Source organism: Choloepus didactylus, chromosome 3 (genome assembly GCF_015220235.1).
Source record: "Choloepus didactylus isolate mChoDid1 chromosome 3, mChoDid1.pri, whole genome shotgun sequence".
Lineage (NCBI taxonomy): Eukaryota > Metazoa > Chordata > Mammalia > Pilosa > Megalonychidae > Choloepus > Choloepus didactylus.
The window spans coordinates 188,963,393-188,990,671 of NC_051309.1; the positions used below are offsets into that span (position 1 = coordinate 188,963,393).

The following is a 27,279-nucleotide window of genomic DNA, read 5'->3' on the forward strand; positions in this document are numbered from 1 at the left end:
ATGACTGAGGAATCCCAGGTTCTAGCTCTGGCACGACCAGTACCTGTGTCCTTGACAAGCAAGTACATCTCTCTGGACTTTGTCAGTAAAGTAAAAGGTATGGACAAGGTGATCTCCAAGGTACTCTCCATATCTAAAGTTATTAGAGTCTTTATGAGGCCATCAACTGAAGCAAACCAATTCTCATTTTGGTAAAAGTGGTTTATCATTTAAGGAGTGAATGATTTGGTGGCAGATACTCAACTGGAATGAAGAGACAGAGAGAAAGAGGGAAAGCGGGAGGGAAGGAGACAGAAAGAAGCCAAAATAAACCAAAATGCTTCTTTACCTTAAGAATATACAAGGTATGATTAATTCTGCCCAGGCAAAATTGCAGTTATTTCCATCTTCCCACAAGACATTATTCTGAACTCAGAAAGTCAGTACTGGGAGCCACAGATTAAAACTTAATCCACCCTACACCTATTGATTGTGGAGCAGATGCTAACGATCTGGCAGCTTAGACAATCAAATGTGCACCATGAAATACTGAAATTTCTTGATTTACATCTAATTAATTTCTAAGGAGTAACCATAAAGGAGATGATCTGGCCTCAGAAGAGTCAGCAAGAAGTAGCAGAAATGGCACAGAAATGGAAGCTGGAAAAAAATGTATTCTATTCTCCCTTCTGCCCCAAATTATTAATATATTGTCTAGTCACTTAACATCTTTAGGCACAGTGACTTTATTGAAGGATGACAAGTTTTGGTTTGTTGGTCTTCAAGGTAACTGACAACTATAAAATTGCTTGAATCTGCAAGAGTAGAGGCTGAAATGGAGAAATACAAATAATCTAATAATACTGAAAGCCTATCCCACTTATATCCACTGGGAAGAATCATAATCAACCTTTCCCTCAAGAACTGGTGTTCTGACTTATCTTGGATCTACCTCCAGTATAATAACAGAAAGCAAGTGGTTGTTTCATATCCTGTTTAGAAGATAAAAGTGTGAGTTAAGTTCATAAGTTACGTATCTCAAAACCAGTGAAGTTTACAGGTAGAATTACTGAAAAATAAGCAAGGGTGTAACTTAGATCAGCGGAAAGGAGTGAAATTTGTCATTTATTTTCTTCTTATAGTCAAATTATTGAAATAGGGAATGCAAATTATTTGGAGGAGAAAACCATTTTAGTTACAAGCCTCAATTTAAAATCTCCCAAATTTCAAGTAATAGATTTCTTCCAAAGAAAATAAATGGTGAATATTTATAGAAGAATGTTTCAAAATAAAATGAAATATATTTTCTAACAAAAATTAATATTGCTTTTAGAACTTAAGGTATGAAAAAAATTTAATTCATTCTCAGAAGTATTCTCTTAGCAAGAAATTTTTCTAGAACCATGTTAGGCTGTATCCTGAATATTACTTAATTTTCCTTTAAATATATTTTGCTTTTAGATTTCACACACCAAACATCCTAAAATTATACAGCTACAGTTGTTTACATTCTTTTGATTGTCACTTTGTATTATTTCCTCAGATTGCCAAATTACTCAGATTTGATCTGCAGTTAGGAAAATGAAGATTGGTGTTTGACTATTCAGGTCTAAATTCATAAGAATTTAGATTCATAAAACCAAATAAACAAAAGTGGATTTACTGACAACATGATGAGCACCAAGCTTCTATTGCTCTGCACATTTTAAATTTCTTCCCAAAGAACGATGTAACGAAAGATTTATAATGGCTGGAAAGAGTATCAGGCTCTTCTAAGGATTCTCAAGATGGTTATCCTGGGTGTTTGTGCACCCACACTCAAACATACACACACAGTCCTTGGAAATGAGGAAAAACATGTTCTAACAGTTCCAGTAGAAAAATGCCTCCTTAACCTAACCCTTGGGCAAATCATCATAGGAATGTTTGGGAGCTGAAATCTTGAACAGGATGGACCCTTCTCACCAGTCACTGATTTCTTATGCTATAAACAACTCCCACTTTTTCATGGGTTATCTAGTGTTTAATGTAATAGTGGTTCTGAGTACAGGCATAAGTTAGAAATGTTTCAAAAAATAATGACTGAAATGTCATTTTACAATTCCCTTTCAAGGGGAATTAGTATCCAAGGTACTGATTTTTTAAATGATTAATTCTCTCTGATTTTATATAGCTTTCCATAAATTCTTATGTGTCTCTGGATCATCCATACCACCTGTCTCTATTATAATTTTCCAAAAAATGAAAAATAAATAAATTAAAGAAGAGAGAGAGAGAAAGGGGAAAAAAAGAGAAAAAAGAAAAGTAGGAATTTAATATTTCAAAAATAATGGTAAAACTCCTATTCCAGACTATCACTCAAGATTTCCAAATTGGCAGTGGTGGCAAATGCTTCTATGGCTTGAGTAAGCGTTTTGAGAAACTTTCCATATTCTTTAATTCACTAATAGACCCAGAGAGGAACAAAATTCAACTGGAATTTTAAAGCTAACTTTGATGTCATGGATATCCCACAGTTTACTTTAGTATGTGTTCCAGGAGGAAGGAATTTTTCCCCCAAAATTTGCAGGATGAGATGCTTGTCCATTCTAGCAAATTATCCATTGATAGCTGCAGTACTTTTAAACATGCCATGAGAGAGACTACCTTTGTAACACTAGCGGTCTTTCAACTAAGCATACTAAAACGTTAATTAGTAATGGCAAAGGACAGGCCTTAACCCAGTAAAGGCAGAGGCTCACTTTACAATTCATGGGGAACAAATTGGAATGGAAATAAGGATCCCATGTGCCTCCAGTCAGCTGTATGCTGGTAAAGGTTTAACACAGGCTCCCAGAAAAAAAGTCACACACACACACACACACACACACACATTAGTTTATTATACATTTTACTGATACAAAGATTGTGTAGCACGCAATTTATAAATAATAATAAAATAAATAAAACTCTTTATTTCAAAGTTCATATAGCCAATTTATTCTTATAGAAGGCTCTCATTGATTTTTTTCCCAAGCATTTATATCCATAGTTAATGCATGGCTACAATTGATGGATAAATGTAGTTCCAACATGAGCATTGAGAGATATTTTCATTTACCTTAGCAAACAAGGTGACAGTGAAACATCGATGAAATATGTTGGAACTTCACTCATCCATCAATGAAGTGAGAATCTCCTTGGCTGTTTTCAAATTCTAGTTTTCAAATGTTAGAATATTTTGTCAAATTTTGTGTTATTCCACAATGTAACTGCTACAGATATAACACATATTTCAGATGTGTTATTAACATTTCCTCCATCATTTTCTCAGGTCTAGGCAATCAAAGAAAAATAATGTCAAGTCCTGATTTGTAGTGTTTGCCAATTTCCATGGTTTAAATATGCCCACTATGACTGAGTGCAAGCTACCAACCTGACGTCACTGGATGTAAAGTTGGGAAGAGAAGTGCAGTAGCACAGCATTCTATAGTGTTTCCAACATACAGATACAACCAACATAAAGAATCTTAAGCACATGGATAATAGTACGGTATAAAAAAGGAAGTAAGGAACTGAGTATTTATTATCTTTGTTTATAATAAAATTTATTTAATTGTAATTTTATGTAATTCAATTTGTAGTAGTGGCTGTGTTTAAGCACCCACTCATGAAATTCCTGAAAATTTAACTATCTGCTTTTATGAGCCAGTAGGAACTGGCTCTCGCACATTACTGATTCCTATTCAAAATCCACCAGAGAGCTTGAGTGCTTGACATTTCATAATAGCTTCATGAATCTAAATCCATGCCAGGTAAAACCTTATTGGACTTACTAGAAGAGAAAGAAAGACAGTGGTTGTATTTGGTTTAACTTTAAGAATATAACACTTAGCAAATAAATGATAAATTTGGCAAATGCTTTAGAAAGCTAATTTGTGGAAGTTATGACACCCTATATCCAGCAACTTTAATTCCATTGATATAGTTGCAGTGTGTAATCAGATAGAAAAACACTAGAGAGTTTTCATAGGTTTACATGCTTTATAGGTTTAAAGGCTTTCTAATTCTTTGTCTCCAGAACAGATTACAGTCATCAGACTAGACTGCTTATTCTCAAGGAAATCATTCCAAACAAAATGTATTTATACTATGAGATACCTAGGCCTATAAAATTGCCAAAGCCCCATCTTCAAGAATGTAAGCAATAGACACTTGGATTTGTAGATCAGAGTTTGGTCACTATTCCATCAAGTGAGCTTGAACACTCTTATAAAGCTAAGCTAATTGATATTTTTAAAATAAGTCATCTAGGAGCAGGAGGGGCAAGATGGCAGCATAGAGAGGTGTGGAATTTAGTTAGTCCTCTAGAGCAACTAGTATATAGCCAGGAACAACTAGTAAATAGTCTGGAACAACTGTTGGGGACATCGTGACAGGACACACATTGCACACCAGTCTGGAATGGCTGGAACAGCTGAGATCCTAGCACAGAACTGTAAGTAAACCTCCCTAAACTGCATAGCTGGCCCCCCTCCCCCACTGGCATGGCGGGCTGAGTTGGAACACTCTACTAGGAGCAAGGGAAAGTAACTCAACCAAGCACCAATTGTGGTTTTAATTAACAAATTTGGTCTACTAAATATAAGCTATGAGCACAGATAAATCTGGAGCAAGCAGGAAAGGAACATTGTGGTCTTTTCCAGCAGACAGGAGGTGGGACTGATGGAAAATTATAATAATAATAAATAAATAAAAACAGAGGCTTTTGTAGATGGCTAAGTTCCAAATAGTGGAAAACAGCTGTGCTCCAAGAAAAGGGGCATAGAGAACTGGGTACCAACTCCAGTCAACTGGTAAAATTGGGGGGATGAGGACTGGCCCTGAAAAGGGGATTTATTTCTTTTTCTTCTTCCTCTCACTCTAAGTAGCTCATTAGAGAAGGCCTCAGACATTTTCAGTTGGTAGCATTGACTCAGGCTTGGTGGAATTAAGAGAGCCAGAGAGGTACAGGAGAAGTCAAGTGTAGAAGATAACTCCCTAAAAAGGAATATCTTCCCTAAGAAAAGGGGGGTGGGGTGGGGCCCAGCTCAAGTGGCTGCACTTCCTCAGAGAATTTCAGACCCCAGGGCATGGGGAAAAAAAAACAGAAACAACTTAAGCTTGGCTCCTGACACCCTTGGCCCCTGGCTGGGACAGGATCAGCTGAGAATTAAAGGCACCACAACTTTTCACACCAGTGGGGAGATTTGGGCTGACAAGTGCCACCTGCTGGTCAGGATAGGAAAAGCACAGAGTCTAGAGGCCTCAAAGGAAAGTATGACAACCTTCTGGGTCTCATCCTCAGGGAAACTTGATACCCATTACACACTCCTCCTGAGACCCAAGCTTGTCTGGTCTGGGAAAATCTGGTTGGGGTTATCAAGGAAATCAGATGCCTAGACAACAAAAAATTATGAATAACACTAGGAAAAATGAATATATGGCCCAGTCAAGGGAACAAGCTTACACTTAAAATGAGATATAGGAGTCGAAACAACTAGTTAAAGATGTTCAAACAAACCTTCTAAATCAAATCAATGAGCTGAAGGAAAATGTGGCAAAAGAGATGAAGGATATAAAGTCGACTCCGGGTGACCATAAAGAGGAATTCATAAACTTAAAAAAAAAAAAAAATAGCAGAACTTATGGGAATGAAAGTCACAATAGAAGAGATGAAAAACAAAATGGAGATATACAACAGCAGATTTGAAGAGGCAGATGAAAGGATTCAGGAACTGGATGACAGGATATCTGAAGTCCTACACACTAAAGAACAGATAGGGAAAAGAATGGAAAAATATGAGCTGCATCTCAGAGAACTGAATGACAACATGAAGCACATGAATATATGTGTCATGGGTGTCCCAGAAGGAGAAGAGGAGGGAAAGGGGGCAGAAACAATAATGGAGGAAATAATCACTGAAAATTTCCCATCCCTTATGAAAGACATAAAAATGCAGATCCAAGAAGTGCAGCATACCCCAAACAGAATAGATGCAAATAGACCTACTCCAAGACACATAATAATCAGATTATCAAATATCAAAGACAAAGAGATAATTCTGAAAGCAGCAAGAGAAAACCAATCCATCACATACAATGGAAGCTCAATAAGACCATGTGTGGATTTGTCAGTAGAAACCATGAAGGGAAGAAGGCAGTGGTATGATGTATTTAAGACACTGAAAGAGAGAAACTGCCAAACAAGAATTAAAAAGCTGTCCTTCAAAAATGAGGGAGAGTTTACAATATTTTCAGACAAACAGACACTGAGATTGTTTGTGAACAAGGTATCTGCTCTACAAGAAATTCTAAAAGGAGCACTACAGACAGATAGGAAAAGACAGGAGAGAGAGGTTAAGAGAAGAGTGTAGAATTGAAGGCTCTCAGTAAGGGTAAAAGAGACAAAAAATAAAAATAAAATAAGATATGACATATAAAATCCAAAAGACAAAATTGTAGGCAGTAGACATTACACTGAGTGAAATTAGGCAGAAACAAAAGGACAAATACTGTATGGTCTCACTAATATGAATTAACATTAATGAGTGAACCCTGAAAGTTAAAATTGAGAACACAGGTTATCAGGAGATAGACAGAGGGTAGAGATCAGGCATCTGATGCTGAAGAAGTACAGAATGTTCGACAGGATTGATTCTACAGATCCATAAATAGATAACACAGTACTGTGTGATGGTAGCACAATATGGTAAGTATTCTGAACAAAGATGAATATGAGTATGGGTGAAAGAGGAAGGCTAGGGGCATGGATGAAACCAGAAAGAAAGAGGGTAAAGACTGGGACTGTGTAACTTAGTGAAGCCTAGAGTGTTCACTGATGATGGTTAAGTGTACTAATATAAGAATGTTTTTACATGAGGGAGAACAAATGAATGTCAACATTGCAAGGTGTTGAAAACTGGATGGTATAGGCAAAAATATAATCAATGCAAACTAGAGTCCATAGTTTACAGTAACATTGCGCTGTGCTTCCATTAATTGTAACAAAGGCAATATACCAAAGCTAAATGTCTGTAAGTGGGAGATTGAGGGAGTGATATGGGATTCTTATTGTTGTGCTGTTATTGTATGACCTTTTCATTGTATTTTATTTTGTTTTTTTCTTCTATCTTTTTTCTTCATTTTTTCCTCCTCTTCCTCTTTCATTGCAGAAGAAATGGAAATGTCCTCATATAGGTTCTGGTGGTATATGCATAACTACGTGATTATACAAGGAATCATTGATTGTTTACTTAGGATGGATTGTATGCTGTGTGAGCAAAACTGCTTAAAAAATAAATAGAGTGATACAAGTGCTGGAGAAAACATGGAGAGAAGTATGTTCCTATTCACTGCTGGTGGAGAAGTAGAATAGTACAGCCCATCTGGAGGGCAGTGTGGTGGTTCTACAGTAAGCTAAGTATGGGGTTGCCATATGGTCCTGCAACCTGGTTATTGGTTGTATACTGGAAGAACTGAGAATGGGGACACGAGTGGACACAAAGCACACTGGTGTTTGTGGCGGCAGTATTCACAATTTTGCAATGGATGGAGGTGGCCTAAGGGTACATTGACTGATAAACCAAATGGTGAACTGTGGTGTACACATACAATGGAATATTGAATGCCTGCAAGAAGGAATGAAGTTGTGAGGCATGCAACTAGATGAATAGAACTTGAGGACAGGATGTTGAGTGAAATAAGCCAGAAATGAAAAGACAAACATTATAATGTCTCACTAATATGAACTAACAATAATGTGCAAACTCTGAGAATTAAAGCTGGGAGCATGGATTAACAGGGGAAGATTTATTTAAATATTCCTAGATTGTCAGCTCTTACAGCTGTCACATCTATTCATGAGTTGTAACCATTATTTCTAAATTCTGAGATGCTGAGCTGTTTGTGTGTGACCTGGTCAGTCCCTGGAGCTTCAGTTGTCTGTGGGACACCTGGGACTTGAAGCCAGAGTTTGGCAGCTGTGAATATAGACATTGCCCCATGCAGCAACTGCAAAAGAGGCTGAAAAGATCCAACTTCATTTGGAGATATGAAGAAATGGACTTGGTTGAGACGGGGGTAAATCAGACTAAAGGGCAGAGGATGATATTAACTGTGTTTTAAAATTTGGCTTCTGTGTGGGACCAAAGGAAGAGATATTTATTTGGTACAAAATCTATATTTTCTATAGCATACTAAAAACTAAAAAGGGATATATATATATAAAATTCTTAAGAGTTATTTCCAGAATGACCTCTTGACTCCATTTGAAATCTCTCAGCCACTGAAGCTTTATTTTTTTTCTCTCTTCCCCCTTTTGGTCCAAGGTTTTCTCAATCCTATGAAGCCAGGTTCAGGGTCATGCCTGGGAGTCACGTCCCAGGTAGCCAGGGAGGATCTGGGTCCAAATTCTGGCCACGCCACTTAACTAGCTGTTCTAGTTTGCTAATGCTGCTGGAATGCAAAACACCAGAGATGGAATAGCTTTTGTAAAAGGGGGTTTATTTGGTTACATAGTTATAGTCTTAAGGCCATAAAGTGCCCAAGGTAATGCATCAACATTCGGGTACCTTCACTGGAGGATGGTCAATGGTGTCCAGAAAACCTCTGTTAGCTGGTAAGGCACGTGGCTGGCATCTGCTCCAGAGTTCTGCTTTCAAAATGGCTTTCTCCCAGGATGCTCCTCTCTAGGCTTCAGCTCCTCAAAAATGTCACTCTTAGTTCTTTTGGGTGTTTGCCTTCTCTTAACTTCTCTGGAGCAAAAGTCTGCTTTCCAAGGCCATCTCCAAAATGTCTCTATAAGCTGCAGTTCCTCTCTCAGTTCCAGTGTGTTCTTCAAAGTGTCCCTCTTAGCTGTAGCTCCTCTTCAAAATGTCACTCTCAGCTACACTGAGTTCCTTTGTTTGTCAGCTCATTTATATGGCTCCAGTGGTTGAATTTAGACCCACCTGAATGGGTGGGGTAACACCTCCATGGAAATTATCCAATCAGAGTCATCACCCAACAGTTGGGTGGGGCACATCTCCATGGAAACACAGAATTACAATCTAATTAACACTGATAGGTCTGCCCACACAAGATTACATCAAAGATCATGGCATTTGGGGGGACATAATACATTCAAACTGGCACACTAGCCATGTAACTTTGTGAAATTACTTAGTCTATTCCTCAGTTTCCTCAAATATAATTTGAGATTACAACACCTAATATACTATATTAGTATAATATTAGGAATAAATGAGAGAACATACGAAAATTATCTGGCACTTAGTGGCAGATCGTCAGTGATAGTACTATGAAGACATATTCCCTTCTACCTAGGCAGACTGTAGTGGAGTTGAAGAAGATGAGTAATAAATATTAATAATGTACTCAAGATTCATTTTCTGGGCTGAGTTTATTCAAAGGTAAAATAGGCAAAGATTTGCATCAGCTCCAGAGGCTACCTCAAGCCCCAAATGACTAAAAACACTTTGTTGGAGCCTCTCCTTTGGGTTAAGGCAATGCAAGTTAAATCTGAGACTCTGCAATTATATTGATCACCATCAAGTATACTATCTTCAGAAGTACTGTAATTCCTCTGCAGTCTGTTACAACCCATTACTCTAACGCGGAAAACTGAGATGTTAAAGACCTGATATTTGCTACTGAAAGAGTCACATTTCATTCTAAATTCACAATGTAGGCATGGTGATGTAAGAAAATTCCAGTTTGAATGCATGTTTTACATAAAATTGATTTCTTTTGTCCGCAACACTCACTGATTCATTAAATTGTTTTAGTTTTTCATTTAATTGTCCTGGGAGAAGATGGGGCAATGAACAGGTAATTCATTTTGTGTGGATGGGAACCTGTTACTACCTTGACCCACAACTACCCAGGGAAGGCAGGCCACAGCAGGAGGCAGCTGTGATGGACTTGGGCATACTGCAGCCACCAGAAAGTGCTGTGGTGAAATAAAAAAGGGGGGCTGCCAGAAACGAAATTGCTAATCAAACACACCATTTTTATTTGGATAATGTATTTATTTTGGGTAACTTCACACCAGGATTTGGAGGGAGATTTGATTGAGATTATGAAGGAACTAAAACCCCTAGAAGACAAAAAAAAAAATCCTACATTTCTTTACCTTTATACCTGCAATTACTAAAATGAGAAAGGAATTAAAATCCTAAAATTATACATATAGTATTCAATTATAAGATAAAGTAAATCAATCAATAATCAATCAATATTTATTGATTGCCTACAATTTGCTTAGCACTGATCTTGGTACTGGTTAGGAACAAGATCTGTTCTCTGCCTTCTTGTGGATTAGAGTTGGGAGGGCAGATGGATATTGGATGAGAAAGTAGTGTGATTAGAAAAAGGAAATAGCTGAGTGGCGATTCAACTAGGTGGAGTGGGTTAGGGAAGTTTCCCTGAGGAAGTGACATTTCAGAATGTTACCCATGCAAGAGCTGGTAGATAAATAGTGGGATTGTGATGGAAGGAAAACAGGGACAGGAAAAAATTCTAGCTGAGAGAACTGAATTTAGAAAAGTTGAGAAGTAAAACCATAGGTTGTCTGAGGAATTTAAGAAATCCAGACAGTCTGGAACAAAGAAGATGCATTCAATCAGGGTCCATCAGGAAACAGAAACCATACTGGTTATTCTAACAGACAGAATACAGAAGTGCTTCAAGAGCATTAGGCAACGAATGTCAGTAATTGCAGAAAGCAGTAAATTCTAAGGCTGGGTGAACTAAGCAGAGAGGATAAGGTTGCTAGAACCAAGAAGCTTGGAGGAGGAGCCAGAGCTGATACTCAGACCTCTGAAGAAGGGACTCTGGTCATTAGAGGCTGACTATAACTAAGGGGACACAATGAGGCTGATTCTGGAGCATGGAGGAAAATGGTGGAAACTGGAATCCACTACTACAGTGAAGAACTATTGCTGGGGTGGCACTGCATATTCAGGAGAAAACAAGAATAAATGAGCATGGCTGTTGTCCTGGTTTGAATCTATTATGTCCCCCATGAAAGCCATGCTCTTTAACACAATCTTGTGGGGGGACAGACTTACTAGTCTTGATTAGGGCGGAACCTTTTGATTAAGTGTTTCCATGGAGATGTGACTCACCCAACTGTGGGTGAAACCTTTGATTAAATTATTTCCATGGAGGTGTGACCCTACCCATTCAGTGTGGGTCTTGATTGGTTCACTGGATGATTTAAGGGAGCTCAAGAGCCAACACAGATGCTGATGCTTGGAGAGGCTTGGAGACACTTGGAGATAAAGACAGACATTTGGAGATGCTAGACTAAGAGATGAAGCCAAGAGTTTGCCCCAGAGAAGCTATGAGAAGACCCCAAGACACTTAGAGAGAAATGCCCTGGGGAAAAAAAGCAAGGACACACAGGAGCTGAGAGAGGAGCAAAGACAGAAACCCAGAGACATTTTGGAGAAAGTCATTTTGAAACACAACCCGGAAGCAAACGACCACCAGATGCCAGCAGTGTGCCCCACCCCCACCTCACACCCAGCTGACAGAGATGTTCCGGACCCCATCAGCCATTCTTTAGTGATAGTATCTTCTTGTAGATGCCTTAGTATAGATACTTGTATGGCCTTATAACTGTAAATTTGTAACCAAATAAACCCCCTTTATAAAAGCCTATCCATTTCTGGTATTTTGCATAACAGCCGCATTAGCAAACCAAAACAGCCCTCCCACTCCATTCAAAACTTTTCTCTTTCCCTTCCCACCCCCAGCACCAGATGGCCAGAGGCCCCTTCCCAGAAGTCTGAGTTCCAGTTCCACGCAGTCCCTCCTCCAAATTCTTGAGGTATCAGCACCAGTTTTGCCTTCAGCTCCTGCATGGAAGCTAGGGTGGGTATAATCTGGCTCTGAGACACCAGAATTGGGGGAAGAATAGGAAAAATGAATTTCCATTATGCACTGCCCAAATATTGGTGGGGAGGTGTCCCTGACTTCTTTCTAGTTCAGGTGGTTCTGTCTGATGATCAGGACTCTGCAGATGCGGTGGTCTTTACAAAGTCTACATGATTTTCTCAGGTGGTGGTTAGCCTGTTAATATGTGAAGTGTCCATTGAAAATAAGAGAAAGCAACCACCTACAAGTTTATAGAATCGATTACAGGGTCCTGGCCCACAATCCCCCAATATACCACTATTATAAGAATGAGGAAGCTACTGCTCTAATTTAGGTGAGAGAAGGTAGCGACTTGGACTGGAGTGGTATATAGCAGTTATTAAGGAAATAAAATCCTGAAGTTTAGCAGTGGGTTGGATTGGAAGGTGAAAGACAGGGGAGAACCTAGGACAACTCATAGATTTCTCTTGAACAAGTTGGTAGATGGTGATGCCATTAACCAACATAGGGAAATCAAGAGGGGAAATGGGTTTGAAGAAGATCATGAGTTTAACTTGTGACAGGTTTAGTATGAGGTTGCTGTAAGCAGAGAAGAGGAGTTAGAGGTTAGGAGAAACAAGGAATCTAGAAATATCATTTGGGAACTCATAGGATAGATGATAGTTGAAGCCATAGAGATGTGTAGTCTGGCCTGAGAGAGTATATAGGTCACAGAAGAGGGCTTGGTACAAAATTCTGGAGCAAATTTTTGAAGGATGCTATATGATACATGGATGTTTGAGTTTTTTAAATTGAGTGCAGCTGAAATGCTTCTCTTTGGTCACCCAGACATACAGCCATGATCTGGAGAATTATCACTGGAATATGAGAGACACCATACACAGAAAGAAGAGGATAACCTTACCAATTTCAGACTTTTCTGGTTCTTACTAAATGAGATAAAGAATCTGACCTTGCTTTAAGAAAGTCTCCATGTGCACATTCAACTGTATTCTGCTATGGAATTACCCCCCCCTCCTTTTAATAATACTGCTACTTGATTTCATCCATATTTTCATTCTAAAACTATTTCCTTAAAACATTATCAAATTACTTTATTCTCTATTAGTCCACCTTTCATTTAATCCCTTCGATTTCCATCCTGAAATAGAAATATTTTGCTTTGAGCAAAGTGTACTCTTTTATGGCTGTGTTGTTGAAGTGACACCAGTCAGGAACTCTACACTCTACACTACAACTGGGGGAGAAATACACAGCCTCTTCTTTTGATGAAAGCAAGGGCAGAAAAAAATGAAGCTGAGTGTTTTTCTCTTTGTCTGCTATTGCAAAACGATGACACTAAGAAGAGCTTCAATGTCTGATGTATTTGATCTTGCAAGCAAGTTTAAGTTGGAAGAGTAAATAAAGAGGTGGGATTTACCTTTTTCTCTTAATCTTAGTTGGATAACACTTCTAACTATTCCTAAAGGAAAATGAGAAGACCAGATGACTGCAATAGCTATACATAGGGAAATAGCAGATATAAGATTTTATGATACTTTTAAGGATTAAAGTCTTTAGATAATACTAGAATGAAGTTACAAACTTCAGGTAATTTGCAAGAATTTTTGTTTAACCTTTGTATTTTTTCTTTCCCACTCATAAAGTGTGAAATCCAATATTTTGTTAAACAGTTACAACCTCTAGAACTTCTCATTTATTTTTGTGGGCTCCTAAATCTGATTCAAAAATACTATAGCGAGGATTAGAAAAGATGGAGGATGGAGTGGGAGAGCAAGGAATCTTTCATCATTTTAAAACAACAGACCTAAAATATATTATGTACATAAATACAAACCTAGAGTTTCCAAAATGGATATAATTTGAACAGTTCAATGTTTGATATCTAGATATATTTGTAACATCTCAAAGCCCTTTCTGCTGATTTTTTTAGACAGATTTTACAGAACCCAGCTTAAGTTAGCAGAAGTTGTAAATTATGTCTAAGTGGAGTTTATAAACAAAAGTTAAAGTTGAGCATGCAAGAGAATATTGAAAAGTTTGCATAATGCTGTCAACATCTACAGTGCCAATGTTCATCCTTTCTTTTATTATTAGCTAAACTTTTTTCTATATACAGAGATATATGTCTAACTAAGTATGTGTGTACAGATTTATGTTTTCAAATGAAACAAAGCTGTGCAGTTATTATTGCAGGGGTCGAGCGGTCTCTCAAGCACGTGCTTCCTCGGGCCTATTAAAGTACAGTACCTATATTTCTCTCCATAGCTTTGTGAGTGTGATCCGACCCGAGCTTGTGTTTCTGGGAAAGTGCCTGGAGAACACCAATTTAATTTAGAAACTGCTCAGCTTAAGTGTTTTGTAAGGTTTGACAGTGTTGCATAAGGTGATCAGATATATTTTCAGAGATAACACGAATAAAAAGAAAAAAGTTGGACATTTCAACAAAAAGTTTACACTAAATATATTTTGACTGTAAAGGATTGATTTTAAACATCATTTAAATTTGAAATATGTGCCAGATTTGGGTATTTTTTTACATTACAGAATTTCTTTTTTTCTTTTTTTATTTGTGTGTGTGTGTGTGTGTGTTTTCCCACATTACAGAATTTAGATGCTACTTCCCTGCTTTCAAACTATGTTGATGGCCTAGTATGGGCTTTTTCTTGAATTACAAATATGGCTATTCTGTTGTACACTCTTAGGCTAATGGCCAAAATGGAAATTCTTATGTAAGAGAGATGAATAAATATTTCTCCTGCCAGTTTAAATACTGTAATGTTGTCAAAGTCACAACTTTTACTAATGATTTTTAAAACCATACTTTTGGGTATGTTCTTTCTCTTCTATAGGCTTTGTCATCCCTATTATACTGTCAGTTCGAATATATATTTTATGTAATTATATATTATAATAATTATTAATACATATATTTCAAATAATCCAGTTGTTGGATTTTTGCCTTGGCAAAAAAAATTATAAAATAATTTATTCTTCTCCAGGCATCATTGCCATCTTTAAAGCTTGCATTAACCTGAAATTTGAATGAACATACACGATGAGTCTTAAACAGATTCATATATTGTCCTTGATATTAATTGCGGTGAAAATCTAGACTTTACAATGATAGTGTATTCTCAAATACAATCAACTTTTCTTCTTTTGATAATTCTTTTGGGAGAGAAAATGATAGTCTAATTTAAAAAATAAATTATTTCATCTAAATTGACCAATCAGCTTGCTTCTCTGCCTGTCTTTTTACTGCATCCACACTCTGTATTTCAATGGTCCATATTCCTCCTGTTTTTTAGACTGCCTTTGAAAATACCTTGTGAATATTGGAGGAGAAGAAGAAAAGTATTGCAAATAACTCATATTCTCTAAAGAAGGACAGAGAGGTCTTTGGGTTTTGTTTTGTTTTGTTTTGTTTTGTTTTTAAAGGAAGGGTAGAACATTAACACATGACAACAGTGAGATTGCACAGATAAATTTTTGAGTTCTTGTATCTAGTAAACATTCTAATGATCTACTTCAAACGCAGGCAGGGAAGAGGCTGCCCAGCTCTCTGTGCCAGAATGAGGGGCGGAACTCTTTACCACTCACATGGGAGATATGAGGAGCCTTTGAATGGATCATTGCTTTTTATGAGTAGTAATGAGGTGAGAAGTATTCTAGTGTGTGGCACAGGCCTTCATTAAAAAGCGTGAAATAGAATGGCTTATGGTTAAAGGGGGTAATTTGTTCTAACATACTTGGTAAATTGTGCTGTAACCACGCCAGTTAACAGCACTATATTTTTCATAGGAATCCTGAATACATTTGTGTGCAATTATTCTGCTTATACAAATTTCAGAGATTTTTTCCAATAGCCTGTGTTAAACTAGTTGACAATGCTCACCCCTTCAATGATAAGTACACTGAGCCCCACAGTTAAAAAAGAGTGAAAGAATCCAGAGATGTTCTCATTCTGCTCCTAAAGCCAATGGGTTCTTGTAAATTCAAAATCCACAGAACTAAATTTAAATGAATACCATTTGCCTAAAGGATAATGTCAGAAACAATAGTGAGCTAGTTTAACATCTATGAAGCTTAACGTTTTAAACTATGTATTATAATAAAATACAGTTCATACATAAGAAAATCAGATTTGATAGTTTAGTTTCAAGTCCTCCATTTTAAAAAGAAGGAAAAAAAAGTAAAAAGTAAGAGCAGTAATTTTGCAACATTTGTGAGGAAATTTTGCCATAAAAGAACTTGAAGTTCTGCAACATACCAAGAAGTTTTCTTGTTCAGTTCCTTACGGGAACATTTACTAAGATTTTATTCAGGGGAAAAATCATTCTACTTAGAGAAACATAATGTTTAAAAAAAAATAGCTCCCGTAATATATTTTTTTCACATGACAAGCTATCTAAAGAGAAAATATTTTGGTCTGAACCAAAAATTTGGGTATATCATATGGGAGAACTGTTTAAGTGATAACTTTTTAAGGCAGGTTCACTATTACACTGAGAAGGTTATAACATTAAATTCTGAAAGGAAAACAAAAATACAACTGTGAATTTTCTAGAATTTTCTTGAAAGACACTAAATAAAATATTCATTGTTTCATAAAATATGCCCCAATTTTATAACTGATGGCACAATTTTATTAGAACAAATATATATTTATTAGATAAATTGATAGGCCACCGTGCACTAAAAATGAAGACTTAAAATTCAGCACCAAAAAACTTTATAGTGAGACAGGAAGTATCAGTGTCTGTGCACCCAATGGAATTTCTGTGGCTTAGCAGTTGAACTTCAGTTTGGGCACTTCCCACCCATTTCACTGTTATTTAATTTTTGCATATCAGATATTTGATATTTTGAGAAAATATTTGTAGCCATCATTTAGTTCATTATTCTAGGTTGACAAATAAATACTGTCAAACAACAGAAATCAGGCAGTGGGCGTAGAATAAATTATGATAGGCTCAGCCTCTCCCTTCTATTTACTAGGTTTCCAGGATATTCAATGTGGGGAAACTAATTGCAATTGCACAGCAAATGCTTGGGTTCTTTTAGCTTTACAGAGGGAAATGATAGCCCTGGGATATGTGATAGGATCAACGATTTTTTTTTCAAAATAAATTGAATATTGAACCTATATTACATAATGCCTGATGCTCATCAAGAAGTCATCAGATAAGCACTATTATTTAAATACAAAAATAACAGCTTCTTCTATGCAAAATGCACTGACTTAGAACATTGCCTAGAGAAAAGAACCAATCTTTTTTATCAATGTCTAAGTAGTTATGTTCTCAAAAATCAGAATTTCACCTTCCTTCCATTTAACACAAACGTAGGCATTCTTAATTAGTCAATTGGTGACACCTGAGATAGAAAACCTGACTCAGTAAAAAATGTGCAGAAGAGAGACATTTACTATTCTTTAAGCTTTCTTTTGCATTGTGTTTCATATACATCCAATGGAGAAATTAAGGCTTTCGAGGCTGATGAAAAGAAGCAATGCAAGGGTTAGGCGAATAGTGTGTGAAATAGATGTATTTCATTGAAAATGTTCTGAGTGAAGGTTGTCTACTTCTCTTATGGCATTATGGCTTCCTGGGGTTGGGACCACAGGACTTGACCTCATGGGGTGGTCAAATGCTTCTATTTCTTTGCATCTATTCCAAAATTTTCTCTGAAATTAGTTGTTTTAATAATTAAGGAAAAAAATATTATAAGGAGACAAAAAGATAAATAATGGAATGTTGTATAATAAATATGGGTCTGGGGAGAAAAACAGTTAAAATATTCCAAACAAAGTGTACATATGCACTTGAGAAAAGGTTTAATTGGGAGACTACTATTGGTTGCATTTTCACAAAAAATGGGAATCATTTAACAAAGCTGCCAAGTGCCCTGAAACCTTTATAGAGATTGGCAGGTATAGAGAACACAACAGTGAGAAGGAATTACCTGAGCAGTTGGAAAGTGTTTCAGCTCAATTCTCTCTGCTTATGCGCATCTCTACTTAGATATGGTTAAGGCAATAAATGGCACAGAAAGATTTAGAAAGACATTTAATTTTATTCTGTTGCACCAGACTACATGTCTGAAAACGGGATTAGAAAGGGGAAGAGATAACACTCAGAACAACACTAGAATAAGTCAGAATTTTAAAGCAGTAATTATTGATCTTCTGACTTCCTTTTTCTATGTCATAGACACACACCTTTCCAAATCCTCCTCACCTGTATCTGAATTTCTTCCATGACTTTTGTATTTTCTTATTGATATTACCCATAACAGGAGGAATGTAAAGGAACCAATTAATATTGACTTATTAATTTTTTCTTTGCTCAATTTCTATGTAGAAATGATGGAGATTCATTCCAGTTTACAGAAAAGTGCCATATCTATGGACATTTAGCAAGACATTCCAAAGATATAAATAAAATTCCAAATAATTTTCAAACACTGTTCTGTACCCCAATAAGCAGAGTCATAGAAAATAGCTGGATGGCTGCCAAAAAAATTAGATAATGGGATAGAAAGCCTTTCTCATATCCCAAGTTAGTGAAATGAGAAAATGAAAATGAATGCTCTTTATGAGATGGAGAAATGTCCTTCATCCTTAGAATGGTGCAAATTATTCCTATTTTCAAGTAGATAACTCTACTTAAAATAGATGACTGTAAGTGCTTTTTGGTGGTGGGAGCTGTGGTATGCAAAAGAGTTCCCCTACCGTACTCTCCCCACAGTCTAGAATTAAAATGAAATTGTTAATCTCCCTTGAATTTTTCTTTCTCAATAACAACATGCTAAAATCCAAGCAATTCTCATTATACCACTACAGTTTTTTAAAATTGCTATTTTATTCAATTGTGATCTGAAATAACTTTCTGTAATTAGTATCTTCATAAAATTGAACCCAGACAGATTTTAATCCTCACTTACAGATTTTATTTTAATGCTATTATTCAGCATATGTTGGCTACATTAAATCATTACAGTAAAAATTAAAATGAAAGTCATGCGATTTATCCCCCTTTAAAAGTGTTCAATCAGTCTAATAAAAGTCATGTGCCAAAAACCAGAAGTCTAGTTTAAAAGAAATTCTAAAGTAGAAGGAAAAAAACCTCCCATTATTCTCATATAATATTTAGCTGAAATTAATGCATCCAAGAAAAAATAAAAGAGTTACATATACGTACGGTTGTACAGATATATTAGATTTAAGGAAGAAGATTCAGGGAATAAAAAAAATACATTAATATTGATTTTGATTCTTTTAAGCTCCCATCTTGATAAATTTGCACTGTTTTCATACACAATCATCAAGCCAATTTGATTTTTTAAAAAGAAAATGAGGGTGGTTGTTTGAATTTTGAATGCAGAGAGACAGGACAGGAATACCAGACAAAATGAAAATAGTTATTTATAAATAGGTTTTGATCATTACCCTTGCTTCAAACTTTAGTTCCTCCTCAGCATTTAATAGCAGCATAATTTTCATCCTAAATCCATTGTAAATAAATATAATTTGATTTTCTAAGTTCTATGGAAATACATTCTTAAAAGAAACAGCCAAATAAAGGCACTTATCTTTTCAGTTTTTATTACACTTTAACCCACTACTCTGTATTCACTATTTCCCAAATGCAGTTATTTTCCCCAACTCCAGATCTTTGTCCATGTTACTCTGTTTTTGATAAGAAGAGCTTTTTTTTTCTAACACTTAAGATCTATACCTCAAAGATGATTTCACATGGCATTCCTTCCATACATTTTTTTCTGATTTTCCCCCTCCCATTGCCATAACTGTAATGCTGCTATGATAGTCACTGGCTAGCAGTTCCCAAAACGTCTTTTCCTTTCCTTCTGGGCACATCATATAATATTATATTTCCCAGCCTCCTTTGCAGTGAGGTATGGCCATGTCGTGGTGGATTTGGCCAATGGATGATAAGAAGAAGTAGTAAAATCTTTCTGTTTGACCCTCTATTCTGTCTTCCTGTGCTGGTTTGCTAAAGCTGCCAGAATGCAATATATCAGAAATGGTTGGCTTTCTCAATGGGGATTTGTTAGGTTTCAAATTGCAGTTCCAAGGCCATAAAATGTCCAAATTAAGGCATCAAGAGAAAAATACCTTCTCTGAGGAAAGGCTGCTGGCATCCAGGGTTCCTCTTCATGTGGGAAGGCACATGGCAACATTTGCTGCTGTTTCTCCTAGGTTCTGGTTTCAGTGGCTCACTCCAAATGTCTCTGGGATTCTGTGTGCATTTTTTTCTCCCTTATCCTCATAAAGGACCCCAGTAAAGGGATTAAGACCCACCCTGAATGGGCTAGGTCACATCTCAATTGAACCAAAATGTCCCACCCACAAATAGGTCTGTCCCCACAGGAATGGATTAGAAGAAGATGCCGTTTTCTGGGGTACATAACAGCTTCAAACCAGCACACTTCCCCACCTTCTGGCTGGATTTGATTCACAAAATGATGCTGGCAGAGGCCACATGCTGAAGATGACAGTTTCTATTAGTCAGGGTTCCTGAAGACTCTGTTGTAGATCCTGCCCTCCTCCACACCTCACATCCCCTGCTGCCAATTGAATTACATGTAGCAAGAAATAAACTTCTATGTGTCAACCCACTGAGATTTCTGGGTTTCTCAGCAGCTAGCATCATTTTAACTAATATAACCAAATTTATGGTCTCTCATTGACCAAATATCCATAATATTTTGTTTTCTTGTCACTGTCTATATTCTCCTTATCTTTTAATTATGTCTCTTCTTGCCTTTCTTCTTAAGGTCAAGAATGACATTCTTTTTCAGCTTTTATTATTGCAGTACCAAGCATACCCTTTGGTACAAAGTAGACATTTAATAAATTGCCATGTACCCAATCTGATTTTATTAGATTACCCAAAACTAACAGAGTCTCTTGGTTCACTCATTCATTCTTTTATTCATTCATTTATTTAAAATTTCTATTGCATATTTACTATAGTCAGTTCAGTAGGCACCTTTGGGGTATCTGCCCAGCTCACACTGATTCCCTTTTCTGGGAACCCCCAACCATAAGGGGTGGACTTCCAGCAGCCATAGTCATGGTACAGGAGCTTGTGGTTGACTTGACCATAGCTGGTTAACTGACTCAAACTGGGCCAATTAGGTTCTGTCCCCAAAAGAGTTGAAATTTTCACTAGAGGAAATCTCTGAATGGTCCTTGATCATGATGTGAATTGTAACATGCATACATGGGAGCAGAGGGCAGATATATTCTACCATGTTGACTTGAGAGATTGAAAAATCTGGTTTACAGAGCATTGAAGAAAAATAAAATAAGTACAAAGAAAGAAAGATATAATACTGAGGGCTCTCCAAGGCCTGTTTGCAATTTTGTCCCAAGGTCAAGCTGAATTCTACCACCAGTTTCTGTAGTTTTATAATACATTACCTGTTTTGTGTAACATACGAAGATGGGTCCCTTCACCTGCAACAAATATAACTTTAATTAATACAACGAGACATTGTGCTTCATTCATTTGCCTCAGGAATTTGATGATGAACAAGAGATACATAGCCATTGCCCTCACGGTAATTCAAGTAGGCAGTAATTCAGTAATCGTGCAACATTAAAAAGGGACTTTCTTTGCAATGTTCCTGAATGCTGATATTCCTTCCTCTTGAAGAATAAAATTTGAAGGTGATTTTCTTTTATATTATACATTTAATCAGAATTTTTATTACCAGTGAGAGTATTTCTTTCTCCTCTCTTGATTTTTTTTTTCTTGTGACTTTGCCATTCAATAGTGTTCCAAATATTGTAAAATCGAACATCATCAAAAGAAGTCAAATACATTGATGATGGAAAAATGACCAGTGGGAAGTTTTGAATTGGGAGGATGGTGTTAGTGACGATACAAAGTGGAAAGATAGAAGACATTAGTGATGTTAAAAGTATAGAATTTATGGACTATTTACACAGAGATACAACCGAAGGAAGAGTCAAACATGCCTGAGTTGTGAGCATAAGTCACTAGGAAAGTGGTGTGAGCCGGAATGCTGGTTTAAAGGAAAGATGGTATGTGGCATATTACTACATCTCTGAGATCCTCAGCCCTCAGCATATATCGAGATATCCTGGAGAGCTTTTAAAAGATACAAATGCCCCATCTCCAGCCCCAGAAATTATGACTCTGCTGGTTAGGAGTAGAACCTGGGGATTAGTGCTTTTTAAAAGCATCCCTATCCCCAACTCGGTGATTTTAATCTTTTGATGGAGCTGAGAACAATCTTCATTTGAAGTGCCTAGACAATCCATGTAAATGCTTGTTTGTTTATTTTATAATGGATCTTTCTATTTAAAATAGTAAAATAAAAAGTTTTGGTAATGGATGGTGTTGGTAGTACAAAACTGTGAATGTAATTAACACCACTGAAAGTCGTTAAAATGGAAAATTTTATGTTGTATATATGTTCTCACAACAAAAAATTTTAAAAACCCATAGAACTGTGCAAACCAAAAGATGAACCCTAGTGTAAGGTATGGACTTTAGTTAAATATAATTATAATAATATTGGTTTATCAATTGCAACAAATGTACCACACTAATGAAATATGTTAAAGTGGCAAAACACTGTACAGAAACTTTAAAACTATGACATTTAATAATATGGAGTTGAAAATGAAGGCAGAGGATAAGGGGAGGAATAGAAAATGAAGACGAGGAAAAAATCTATTAAGTAATATACAAAGTTAAAAGATAAACATTAAAACTGTAAAAGGATCTATTCTTTAACCGCTGCATTGCAGTTTCTCATCTTTACCTCAGATACTGAAGCTTCTGATGACTCAGAAAATCCAGAAGATAGTAAGACTGACTCTGTGAAGTAGTTTAAGCTTCACTTCAATTCCCTCCTTGGTGGGTTTTCTGTGATACTCAGACTCTGCTCAGTGATTGCCTGTCTTTAATTAAACAGTTAGCTGTACCTGATAACTCTGATCTTATTTTTCTCCTTAATGCTCTCTGAATTGAAAAAAGTAATATCATGAATTAGGTAATTAGAAAAGACAATTATTAATATAGAATTACCTATTAAGTAATTAGCTTCTAAAATAATGAATGAATGAATGGCAACTCAAGAATCAACTGCCACTTTGTCTTTGTTTCTCACTCCAGAAAGCAATAAGAAAAGAACTTTGCCCATTATTTATTAAACTGAAACACAACCAAGAACTGAAATTGAACCCAGTTTCTCCTCCTATGAAAAGTAGACAAAACAGATAGTTTTCGGTGAAATAAAAACTACATAATGGAAAAGTGGAAAATAAAATAACGGCCTTAGTTTTGATGAGAAGTGCTCTGCACTAAAGCCAAACTCCATGGCAGTAAAACCAGAAGTCTACAAAGAATGGTGGTAGTAGTAGTGGTGGTGGTGTGTGTTTGTGTTTGTGTGTTTTTTAGGAGGAATATAGATTCCTTTTCAAAGAAAAGTGTCAGGAAAAAACATATCATGCCACCTAGTGGTAGAAAATAAATTCCCTTCAAACTCACAAAGCTACTTTCTTTTCTATCAGAAAATCAGATAAATTCATTAACATTGTGGAATCTTGATTCGGCAAATTACGTATTATTTAAAATTTTAACGTCATGGCTGTGTTTTATTTTTTCCCCCACCAATGGCATTTTAAAATATGGTGACGTTCAAAGGACTTTGGAGTCAGTTAGGATAACTAGGTCCCATTTCTCTTTCTACCAAGTAACCCTGGATCTCAGTTTCCTTCATAAAGGGTGAGGACAGATAAACTCTTAGCTTCTAGCACTGCCCTTAAATTCGTGTAAGCAAAAGACCACATAATAAGGGTGTTGTTATTTCATATAGTCCCTTGATTACATAACATGGTTTATGTAAGGTTACCTTAATCCTATTCTGGTCACATTTAACAGACTCCACTCTACATTATAAGCCCTTCTTTATTGCTACTTTGCATTATTGGATACCTACTTCTTCTAATAGTCCCTAAGTTATAATTCTTAACACCTGGTGAACTTCAGTGATGCATATTTGTAGTATATTTTTCTCACTTACATAAATGTCCACATATCCACTTTTTCCTTTGAAATCTGGTAAATTATTCCTCAAATAGGTAAAGAATTGGAGCTTGGGTTATTTAGCAATATTCTGCAGACATTGTAAAATATAATATCCCCTTTCCTCCACCCTCACTAGTAATACCCACACACATGCACACATACTCAGGTGGCACTGCTAATCAAAATTAGAAATTGAGAAACCAACAGTTTATGTGAGCTGTTTGGAATATTTTATCTCCTAATGAGTAGTCTAGTCTTGTACAAGAAACAAGAATGGTAAGATTTTTTTAAATTCCAAAATAAAGACAAAGTTATTAAATCATAATATTTTCTTAATTCCAAATGTGGTGGAAAGTTAGAAACACTTCCCCAAAGCAACAGTTTTAAAAGTGTCAGAGTCTTTTTCAGGGACAAATCTGACTTTCTCTACACCAAAGCCTTGCCCCTCACCCTGGACTCCAAATAGCAGAAACAGTAAAGAGCTTTCTAAGGAGCAGTTAAGTAGCTAATGAAAGATGTTTATTTGCTCTAAGCAACAAGCCTTCAGGTTACACTTTCTAGCTTGATTGTGTCTTCACTTTTGACAACACAGTGTGTCAGAGATGAGAAATTAGGCATGGGGGGAAATTAGTATTTCCTTCTCCAAACTCATGAGCAGAAAACATAAATAGGAAAAGCCTGGGAATAGGATAGTATATACATTAGCACTCTGTACGCATACAGAGTGACAGACAATTGGATTCATGGTGAGTATCGCTGGCATCCCTCTGATGTAAACTCACAAGTGTAAGACAGAAACAATTTTCTAGGGCATGCTTATCACTGTATTTACTTATTTCTTTGCTCAACTCCCTTTTTCATCTTTCCCAGACATCCTTCAAGCCTCCAACCTCCCACACAGGCATGCATACACATACATCTAAGTACTTCATCTCTTTTCTCCTAGCACCTTAGAACACCCCTATTAAAGTCTTCTGCCCCTTCTGTTATATGTTTTTTGTCTGTCTATATCACTAGACGTTAATTCCAAGATAGCAGGGACATTATCCTGGTAAACCTAGGACCTATGACTATGACTGGCATGTATAATAGGTGCTTACTAAATCTTTATTGAATTGAATAGACTATGTTAATTTAAATGGAGTGTGTTATTAATACTGGGCCCAGATGACTCTCACTTAGCTCCTGCTCTTCCCTGCTATGGGGATGTGGATTCCCAGCAGCACAGTCTCATAAATGGATTAGCTTGAAATATCACATTGGAACTGTTCAAAAATGCTGCTTTCCTCAGGGCTTTATTCGAGGTATAGACACGAAAGTTCTCTGCTGACTGTGAAACCTTCTGGTAGCTGGAGAACAACTAGGAAGTCCTCTTCAATGAGGTTGGAGGCAAGAAACAGAGGAAATTCTTCCCTCTGTTTCCAGAATATTAGTGGCAGGATGAAATTGCAAGTTTCCTTCAAACACTTCTTTTCTTTCTCTCTTAATCTTTTTAAAGAGAAGGACTTTTATCACAATAACACACTGAAGTTAAGCAATTGGCCATGGTACAATTTAACCTGATCAGGAATGTTTTATTGTTGCTGATGTTTTTACTTCATTAATAATCTAGTCTGGAATCTCAAAGAGCAACCCAAGCTTGTTCCTGGGAAGGATCTATCTACTCCTTTAGATGGAGCCAGGAATGAAAGTCTCAGAGGTGTGGCCTTGACCTGCTATTGAAAGGAATCCAGGACTCTGTGGCAAGGATGGGTAGAAAAACAGGAGGGATGACACTTAGACTTCCACTGAGGCTAACTACATCTGAAATAAAATGTGCTTTGATGGAGAAACACTTGGCAGCATCCCCCAGATTCCATGCATCTTTATAATAGGCTAACATTAAGATTATTTTCCAGTAAAATCACTTTTCTGATAACAGTCTATACTATATATCCTTCCAGATATTGGAGTAAATAATGGAGTGGCTACAGTCACCATGTTCATAGGTTTCCAGATATGAATGAAAAAAACAGTGCTATAGTGCTTATTATGGAAAAAAAGACAATGGGGAGATGCCAACTCTCCCTTTTCTAACTAGTACTGAGTTAGTCTGAAATTAGTTTTTCCTCATGGATGCATTGCCTTGTGAAATCTTAGTTGTTTAGTTAGAGCACTTTTTAATTCCACAACTGGATTGTCCATCCCGTGAAGGCAATGGGGTTATTCGCTGTTTCCTCTTGTCTCCTCATTATCCTTCCACTTTCATCCACAAATAGTAATTTCTCCCATATATAAACTTTATGTGTGACAAAAATCTTGAGTTTATTGTACATAGGCTGATGCTAATTCTAGAAGGAGTTTAAAGAGCACATCTAGATATGAGGAAATGTAGTTGCATAATGAAATGTGAAGGTAATTAAGGCAAGTTGTAATGAATTAAATTTTTGTGCACCTGATAATTTTGCATAATAATAACAATAGCCCCTATTAAGTAACCTTTGATGAGGTGCAGATTGCTTATGATGGTTAAGTTCATGTGTCTGGCCAGGTGATGGTGTCCAGTTGTTTGGCCAACAAACACTGGCCTGATTGTGACTGTGAGGACATTCTGTGGATTTAAGTCAACAGTAAGTTGATTTCCTCTGTGACTGGTTATGTGTACAATCAACTGAGGAGACTGCCTTCAACAGTGATGGAAGTCTCATTCAATCTGTTGAAGACCTTAAATGGAGAAGTGATGATTTCAGCCATCAGAAGGGAGAAATTTTCTTCTCAGCCAGCCAGCTTCTCCTGCCGAATTCATTAACAACCTTCATCAGAGTTTCCAGCTTGTAGCCTGCCCTACAGAATTTGGACTTGCCCATCCTCATAGTTGTGTGAGCCAATTCCTATTAAAAAATCTCGGTTTTTCTTGTAAGATGACAAAAAAAAAAAAAAAAAAAGAAGGAACAATGGTCGTGCCAAAAAGGGCCGCGGCCACGTGCAGCCTATTCGCTGCACGAACTGCGCCCGCTGCGTGCCCAAGGATAAGGCCATCAAGAAATTCGTCATTCGAAACATAGTGGAGGCTGCAGCCGTCAGGGACATTTCCGAAGCAAGCGTCTTTGACGCCTATGTGCTTCCTAAGCTGTATGTGAAACTACATTACTGCGTGAGTTGTGCCATTCACAGCAAGGTAGTCAGAAACCGATCTCGTGAGGCCCGGAAGGACAGGACACCCCCTCCCCGATTTAGACCTGCAGGTGCTGCCCCACGACCTCCACCAAAACCCATGTAAGGAGCTGCGTTCATAAGGCTGAAGATAAACTAGTCTCTGGAAAAAAAA

At 36.8% G+C, this 27,279-nt stretch overlaps 1 protein-coding gene across 1 annotated transcript; it reads left to right on the plus strand.

Annotated features, from left to right (window-relative positions):
• Positions 1-27,279, plus strand: LOC119530594 (40S ribosomal protein S26-like). The gene is made up of 2 exons (XM_037831516.1): positions 1-97; positions 26,873-27,279. Exons 1-2 carry the CDS (start codon positions 1-3, stop codon positions 27,229-27,231), a joined length of 456 nt encoding a protein of 151 aa, XP_037687444.1. The 3' UTR covers positions 27,232-27,279.

Coding starts and splice junctions, on each gene's coding strand:
- LOC119530594 (XM_037831516.1), top strand. CDS start 1: ATGACTGAGGAATCCCAGGTTCTAGCTCTGGCACGACCAGTACCTGTG. Junction 98..26,872: donor CTTTGTCAGTAAAGTAAAAG/GTATGGACAAGG, acceptor TTTTCTTGTAAG/ATGACAAAAAAAAAAAAAAA.